The 8,292-nt window shown below is 37.4% G+C and overlaps 4 protein-coding genes across 5 annotated transcripts; all 4 read right to left on the reverse strand.

Annotated features, from left to right (window-relative positions):
* LOC109589652 (uncharacterized) lies at window positions 1-1,819 on the reverse strand. 2 transcript variants are annotated; one of them, XM_020005709.1, is made up of 3 exons: window positions 1,318-1,819; window positions 1,213-1,272; window positions 1-1,046 (listed from the first exon to the last, which is right to left on the reverse strand). In XM_020005709.1, the coding sequence occupies exons 1-3, from the start codon at window positions 1,811-1,813 to the stop codon at window positions 808-810; spliced, it is 795 nt and encodes a 264-aa protein (XP_019861268.1). In that variant the 5' UTR covers window positions 1,814-1,819; the 3' UTR covers window positions 1-807. The 2 variants fall into 2 exon arrangements, with proteins under 2 accessions (XP_019861268.1, XP_019861267.1); XM_020005708.1 differs by having other exon boundaries at window positions 1,213-1,819.
* Window positions 1,410-3,921, reverse strand: LOC105315297 (acid-sensing ion channel 5-like). The gene is made up of 2 exons (XM_011409893.2): window positions 1,747-3,921; window positions 1,410-1,695 (listed from the first exon to the last, which is right to left on the reverse strand). Exon 1 carries the CDS (start codon window positions 3,842-3,844, stop codon window positions 2,168-2,170), a length of 1,677 nt encoding a protein of 558 aa, XP_011408195.1. The 5' UTR covers window positions 3,845-3,921; the 3' UTR covers window positions 1,410-1,695; window positions 1,747-2,167.
* A 128-nt stretch (window positions 3,922-4,049) lies between these two features.
* Window positions 4,050-5,826, reverse strand: LOC105315298 (acid-sensing ion channel 5-like). Its single transcript, XM_011409894.2, has one exon. The coding sequence runs from the start codon at window positions 5,663-5,665 to the stop codon at window positions 4,175-4,177; it is 1,491 nt and encodes a 496-aa protein (XP_011408196.1). The 5' UTR covers window positions 5,666-5,826; the 3' UTR covers window positions 4,050-4,174.
* Window positions 5,827-6,904: 1,078 nt separating this feature from the next.
* Window positions 6,905-8,233, reverse strand: LOC105315299 (acid-sensing ion channel 1-like). Its single transcript, XM_011409895.1, has 2 exons — window positions 7,753-8,233; window positions 6,905-7,710 (listed from the first exon to the last, which is right to left on the reverse strand). Exons 1-2 carry the CDS (start codon window positions 8,231-8,233, stop codon window positions 6,905-6,907), a joined length of 1,287 nt encoding a protein of 428 aa, XP_011408197.1.
* Between the last annotated feature and the right edge of the window lie 59 nt (window positions 8,234-8,292).

The raw sequence follows: 8,292 nt of genomic DNA on the forward strand, positions 1-8,292 counted from the left end.
GTTGCTAGAAAGCTCATGACTTCTTCCCGTGTGTTGATCGCCATTTTATTTTGCTTCGGCCACTCCCACTTTCGATGGAAATATTGAAATTTAGAATCTATTGCATTGCTAAAGCATGTGCTATCACGGATATATAGAGGAGATACGGAATACGTACGTGTACAGACAGACAGACAGACAGACAGACAGACAAACAAACAAACAAACAAACGCTGCTCGTCTTAGTGGGGCTCGCCCATGCTCGCCCCAATAATTTTTAGTTGAAGAAGAAACTCTACTGCTTCATTATTGCCAGCTGTGACTGCCTCAAGAAGAGCTAATTCAAAAGTGAAGTTCATGTTTTCATCTTTTTGAAGGACAGAATAATCATTAATGTATAAACTAAATATACCAATGAGATACATAAACTGAAGCTTTCCTTCTGTATATTCTATTAAACTATCAGCTGAAAGATTAAGAATGTCTAACTTGATCACAACAGATCCTTCCTCAATAGTGATGTATTTCATTATTGACTGTCTGAGTTCTTTTGGAAGTAATCTTTTTACGAGAATATATAATCCATTAATTTTAACATCATTCCAAGGATTTTGAAGTTCAATACATATTAATGGCATATTCTCCAAACATCTTCTGTAAGGCCCATAAACTTTACGTAGCTTTTGTTTAAGTTCTATAATGGGCACTGATGAACGAAATGCATTAGCTTTTAATGAATGAGTATTCAGTTTATCGAGTAGATCTTTTTCATCACTTATAAACTCATTACACATAGCAACTACCAGACAGGAATCAATAAAATCATAATTATGATAGATCTTTTTGAAAATAATGATCTAAATCACTATCTAATGTACCATGCTCCCAGTGAAGATAGCTCTCTATCCAATTGGACATCTCAATGCATATTTGTAAATTTTTGTTAACTTTTGTACGAAAAGCTGATTTTACTTCTCTCATGATATGGGAAAAGTTCACTTGCAATTCATCTAAAGTGTCTTGAACTGTTTGATCTTCTTTTGGAAAAAAAATAATTTCTATATCTCCTAAAAACACCAGATGCACGTCAATAAAATAAGCTAATCATGCATTACTGTACAGTCCAAAATTTTGTGGGCTATAAATTTCACGGATTTGTAATTCTATGAAATTTGTGAAATTTATATCCCTTGAGAAATTTGTGCTGCATCAGTGGTATTTCATGTTACTTACCATCTGATTTTGTTAGTGTGCTTGGTAACGATGATGACTTTATAGAAGCAGCATCACTCTCTAGATTATTCTTAATATCTTGAGCTAATTTGTTCTGATTTATACCAGTCAGTGCATAAATGACATCTCTCCATGTGGCCATAGGATTGACTGAAAACCATTTTAAATATAGCGCTAACTTTCTGTCTTCAATTTTAACATGTTCTTGTTCAATTTTTAAGATTTCATGCTCCGTCATTCCAACCAAACATAAACCAAATGGCTTCCAATCAACAAGGGATTCAAGCCATTTTATTAATAACGATATTTCAGGCTGAGCATCAATCATAGGACCAGGATTACGTTCGATATCTCCTGATAAGAGGAGTATACGCAGACAAATAATCAAATAGTAAATCAAGTTAAAACTGCTGCCGAGTACTGACTGCAGATCAGTAACACCGGAAGTAGCTCTATACTGCAGATCTACTTGGTAGAAGTTACCTAACAATATGAATACCAATATAAGTAAAGGGGCACTAAATTGTTGTTTACTCAGTGTTGGAGCAAAAAAGAGGGTGAGGAGAAAGGCAAAACGAGACAATGGCAGAGCTACTGGCATCAGTTTAGGTGTCTTCTCTTGTGATATACCTAACTTGCTTTTTACAGCTTTGCCATTAGTAGAGAGAGCTTGACAATGAATGGTAGCTCCACAGTCCAACGCTCACTCTCCATTGACAGACATCAATCATCTTGACTTATTCTTGTAAATAAAGGTAGAGCTATTAGCTATTATGATATGAAATGTATGAATATGATGTGAATCTTGGAATTTTCCCTAGTCTCAAAACAGGAAGTGGACACATATTAATAACCCAATAGAGAAAAGTATCATAAGCATAATAGCAGAAAATAATAGCAGCATAATAAAATAGGCATAGATCTACATGCAAAAATAAAACATTAGCATTCAATTTTATACTTCTGTAGTTTTAATGCTCTGAAGACCAACTTCATTACTTTTATCTTCAATAGGTAGTAATACAGCTTTATTATCTTCATCGCAAGGTGATAAATCTTTAATACTTCTTTCTTTATCGCACTGTATGATTTTTACACTATTTAATTCAATTTCATTACTTTTATCCGTTTCGCCTGAATCTATCTCGGGTAAACGTACCATCTTTTCTAGCTTCTTCATTCTCCTTTTAACACTCCCTCTACAGCAAAGTCTTTTCAATTCGTCAATGCAAAGTATCAAAACCTCAAAAAATGTAATGATACTCACTCCAATAAACAGACCAAGCTGACCACCAATCTCTCCTAACAGAGCTTCAATACCATAAGTGTATTGAGTGATGGTGGTGGTTGTATGAAGATCACCCACAAAAACATTTACTGATAAAAAGTTCTCTCTGATTTCGTTGACGGACATATTCGTTTTGTTCACAAGTGTATCAAGATAGAATCCATTAGGAAAACTTGAATAACTAGAAGTTTGTTCATAATATTCAAAGTGACACGGACTTGGACAATCAGCTTCTTCTGGATTAAACTCATAGTGTTCTTTCAATAGGCAGCATGCTTTACTGAAAGTACAATTAGGAGTGGATGCATAAGGACCAGTTGATGGACGGCCAATAACACAATTACACTTACTACTCTGAGCTATATTCTCAGCAATAGCGTTTTCTCTACAGGCTAATTGAGAATAGTCATACTTGTCACTTGGAAAGAAAGGAAGATTCATTTCATGAATACACTGAGCTTCATTGGTATCGTCTTCAACTGCCATTTTGCGAACTCCAACATCAATGGCATGACCAGGTGGTACAGAAATACCATACAGGTTAGGCCTTGCAATATCTCTGCCATTATGAATGACAAGCTTAACTCCTGACTTTCCATTGAATGATGGCCTTTTCTCTTGCTGTATATTCAGTATTAGCTTCAGCCCATATCTTATACCAGTGCTGTGAATACGATTATCGCTACCATTGAATGTGAAGCAGATCCCAGCTGACGTTAGGATCGGCTTAAAAGCATCTTTGCAAGGTTTGACTTCACTATTAGGTCCTTCAATAAAGCCACAGTAATGTATCAACTCATCAATAGTCTTGCTAGGATTCTGAATATTCCATATTGTAGCATTGAGGATATCTTCACTCGACGAACGCACGACATTATCGCATAATTGAAGCACATAGCTATCATTGAGACCACTTAGGTGAAAGTTCTCATCAGCATTGTAGAGGTAGTTCATCAGTTGGTAAGTGCTTCTCAAAAGAAAATTAGAACTGTTTCTTTCCAGGTTCAGATTGCAAAAAGTGACAGCAGGGAATGGTATGCCTCGTTCAGTGTTAGATACAATAGTGATGGTAGATGCTGTTGGCTTGTCTATGAAACGCTTTATGCTAAAGCTGAGCATTACCGTACAGACTATCAAAGATCCGATGAATATAATGGCCCAAGTCAGCCTCCTCAGATTTGACTTGCCCCTAAAGATTTTATTTATCCCAGCGATAGTATTGTCATCTATAAAGTCACTCAAGTAGGGGTCGTTTAGATGACATCTTCCTTTTCCTTTCTCATCATTTTCAGAGTCGGCTGCCTTCAGTGAGTTCAGTGGCTCGCCTGCTTTGCCTTTGTTCATAATGGCGAATTGGCGATCTGAGCCGATCACGGAGCCGATCTCCTACATTTATCTCCTACATCCTCAATTTTCCAAGAAGTGAACACACCCATAGAATTATTAGCTCTAAGTTTATTCATAAATAAGCCAAGCTAGCCTGGCAAATTAGTCAGTATGACACCTCAAGGTGCTAATAGCATAAGAATTCCAAACATAGATCACTTGATGAATTTTAAGATCTACATCTTGCTTTTCTCAATGATAGATTTTATAAAAATTAAAAAAGACATGACATTATAACATAGAACATAGTATAAACAAAATTAATGATAAAATTATGAGTTGTTTATGTTACACTTTGTTGTCAATGTCTTCTTCGACATCAGTTCCTTCGATCTCTGGAAGTTCAATTGCATTCTCAATGTCTTGCATTTTCTCGCGCATTTTCTTTGTGCAGAACAACCTTTTTAGTTCATCAAGAAAGAGGACCACTACTTCCACTATTGATATTATACTAATCCCAAGGAATAGGCCCATTTGACCACCAATCTCACCAAGTAGTTCTGCTACACCAAATGTGTACTTAGTGATGGTAGTAGTTAGCTGAAGGTCATCGACAAAAACGTTTATCGATAGAAAGTTATCTTTGATGTAGTCAACAGACATGTTGGTTTCCTCAACAAGATAATTTAGATAGCGTCCATTAGGAAAACTCGAATAGCTTGCAGTGTGTTCGTAGTATGGAAAGTAGCATGGTAATGGACAGGCTAGCTCTGGGTTGAAGGTTTGATATTGTTCAAGGACACAGCATCCTTTATCAAATGTACAGTGAGGAGTGGATGAATAGGGGCCACTGGATGGCCTGTCAGGGTGAATGGAACAATCACAACTGGTCGCTAGGTTCTCGACTATAGCATTCTGTCTGCAGGCAAATTGTGAATATCTGTACTCAGAAAAGAAAGGAAGCTCCTTGCTATCAATGCAATCAGCTTCATTGGTCTCATCTTTACTTGCTTTTCTTCGTACTCCAACATCAACAGCATGAGCAGGGGCTACATCAATGCCATAAAGGTTAGGCCTTGCAATATCTCTACCATCATGGACAATAAGCTTAACTCCCGACTTGCCATTGAACGATGGTCTTTCCTCTTGTTGTATATTCAGTATTAGCTTCAGACCATATCTTACACCAGTGCTGTGAATACGATTGTTGCTACCATTGAATGTGTAGCAGATTCCAGCTGATGTTAGGACTGGTTTAAAAGCATCCTTGCACGGTATGACAGCGCTGTTGATTCCACTGACAAACCCGCAAAAGTGAATTAACTTATCCAGAGTTTCTTGAGGATGCTGTGAATTCCATAGCGTGGTGTTGCGAAATGATGCAGGGAATGAATCTGAGATTGCATTACAACTATTGAGAAGAAAGGAAGAGTTCAGACCAGTTAAGTGAAAGTTCTCGTCAGGGTTGAATATATGGTTCATCAAGAGGTACCCAGTATCAGCGACCATATCTGACTCATTTCTCTCCAAATTAAGATTGCATATAGTGACGCTTGGGAAAGAGACTCCTTCATCGTCTTGAGTAATGACGGTGATGGTGGATGCTGTGGGTTTCTCCAAAAAAGTTTGGAAGCTAATGCTGATCAACGTGATGCAGGCGACAATGGATCCGATGAATATGAGTGCCCATAGTAGCCTCCTTACTTTGGAGCGACCTCGAAAGATGTGGTTGATTCCACCAATGGTGTTGTCATCAAGAAACTCTTTGAGATAGCGGTCATGGAGATGACACTTGACTGTTTTTTCCTCGGAACTCTTGCTGTGGCTATCTTCAGCCATGATATAATTATTACTGATTGCTTATTAATGATAAACTGATAGCTGCTCGAAGCAAATGGCTCCTTTTATCACAAAGTAGCCAACAACCCCCATGCTATGCATAACTACATTAGGATAATCACTCAAGCGTAATAGACTAGTAGTATTTGACGCAACGCTCAAAAATGATCAGCATATCCTGTGATATCACACAATCTTAATCATTTTCTTTTGTTAAGCTAATTTGATACTCTAGTAGTATTCGTGCGTGTGTGTGTGCATGTGTCTGGCTTTAATTTGTTTTGAGACATGACATCTAAATACCGGCCAGACACTGATCTAATGCTATGCTCTTTCAAGAGGAAGTTACAAAAAAGGAGCAGAAGGCAGGGATGATATCAACAGAGATGTGTGTATGTTTAACATGGCTAGACATTATGATAAAATATCTTTTATCTTCTTTTCAACTTAAAATGATTTCTCTTCTGATATTTAAGAAACAGTTCATTCACAAGCATTAACTATAAACAGACACACTGCATTCACAATTCACATTATTTTAATACAAGAGACCTAAAGAAATATATAACCCAATCTTTGTTTTGTCACATGCACTACTTGTGTATACACCTGCTGTTTGCATTCCACAATACTTCAGATCATTGGCTCAAAGCATTGTAGCACTAATTATGTGGTTAACAAAAAAAGACTGCATATCTACGGTATCTATATTGTATACACATGCTATTATAAAGAACACTAAGCATGATACAATATCAGCGTTATACCTTTGATGTTCACCACATAGAGTACATTCTGGTATTATAAGATGGTTTGTATTAGGGACACTGCCTGTAATTTCAATGATAAAATTTGAAAATTTAAAAATCTTAAGTGTCTCATAATTGGTGCATGTACTCTACTCATCCAGTTGACATAAGTACATACCATCCTGATTACATTACTCTATATATGACATAATTTAATATGAGCCTTACTACGTCACAAAAGCTAGACATGCACATCTGGCATGAGCTAAAATTATGTCACAGCTGTACAGAGTGACACAGACCACCACCCAAGCATTAAAATAACAAAATGGAGCTATTATGTAAAATATTAGGGAAAAATTGAGTGCATTAAAATTATAATATCAAGAGGGGATGCAAGCTTTATTATATGTGTGTGTGTGCGTGAAGAATAGGGTAATGTAATTGAGGAGCCCAGTCTTAGCTTTTTAAAGCTTATTATAAATTAGTCTTAGTTCTCTGTTTGATCCTCTTCTACTTCAGGAAGAGTGATTCTGTTCTCCAGATTGTTTATTTTCTCCTCCGGTATGATCTGTAATTTAAAGCAGAGCCTCTTGAGTTCATCCACACAAAGTACTAGCACTTCAAAGAATGTAATGATACTCACTCCAATGAATAGACCAAGCTGACCACCAATCTCTCCCAGCAGAGCTTCCGGGCCATACGTGTATTGAGTGATAGTGGTAGTTAGCTGGATATCGTCAAGAAAAACATTTACCGATAGGAAATTGCTTTTGATATAATCAGCCGACTTGTTCAAGGTGTTCACAAGTCTATCAAGATAGCGTCCATTAGGAAAACTTGAATAGCTCGCAGTCCATTCATAATATGAGAAGTAACATGGTAATGGACACTCTTCAGAGGATGATTGAGGATGAAAGGTATTGTATTCATGGAGCAGACAGCAGGCATTACTCATAGTGCAGTTAGGAGTGGATGAGTAGGCACCTGTGGATGGTCTGTCTGGATGGATGACACAGTTGCAACTGCTTCTTTTTGCTATACGCTCCATGATAGCGTTTTCTCTACAGGCAAATTGAGAATAGTCAAATTTGTCTTTCGGAAAGAAAGGAAGATCCATGTCATCAATGCAACCAGCTTCACTTGTCTCATCTTTAGTTGCCTTTCTGCGAACTCCAACATCAATAGCACGACCAGGTGGTACAGAAATACCATACAGGTTAGGCCTTGCAATATCGCCTCCATTATAAATGACAAGCTTAATTCCTGACTTGCCATTGAACGATGGCCGTTTCTCTTGTTATATATTCAATACTAGCTTTAGACCATATCTTATACCAGTGCTATGAATACCGTGATCACTACCATTGAGTGTGAAGTAGATCCCAGCTGATGTTAGGACTGGTTTAAAAGCATCTTTGCAAGGTTCGACTTCACCGTTAACTCCTTCAATAAAGCCACAGTAATGTATCAACTCATCAATAGTCTTGCTAGGATTCTGGATATTCCATATTGTGGCATTGAGGATTTCACTGAGAGCATCACCCACGAGAGCTTGACACTGCTTTATGACAGACGATGAGTTAGATCCAGTCAAGTGAAAATTCTTGTCAGCATTGAAGAGATAGTTCATGAGGTGGTAGGTATTGCGTATAACTAAATCGGACACATTATACTCCAAATTATGATTGCAGATGGTGACAGCAGGGAACTCTACTCCACTCTTTGTGTTCTCAGTCACAACAGTGATAGTGGAAGAGGTTGGCTTATTGATGAAGCGTCTGAAGCTAATGCTGATCAGTGTGATACAAGCAATCATCGATCCAATGAAGATGAGAGCCCATACTAGCCTCTTTATTTTAGATCGGCCCTAAAGAT

The sequence above is a fragment of the Amphimedon queenslandica genome, unplaced genomic scaffold (genome assembly GCF_000090795.2).
Source record: "Amphimedon queenslandica unplaced genomic scaffold, v1.1 AMPQUscaffold_11061_Cont15704, whole genome shotgun sequence".
NCBI classification, from domain to species: Eukaryota; Metazoa; Porifera; class Demospongiae; order Haplosclerida; family Niphatidae; genus Amphimedon; species Amphimedon queenslandica.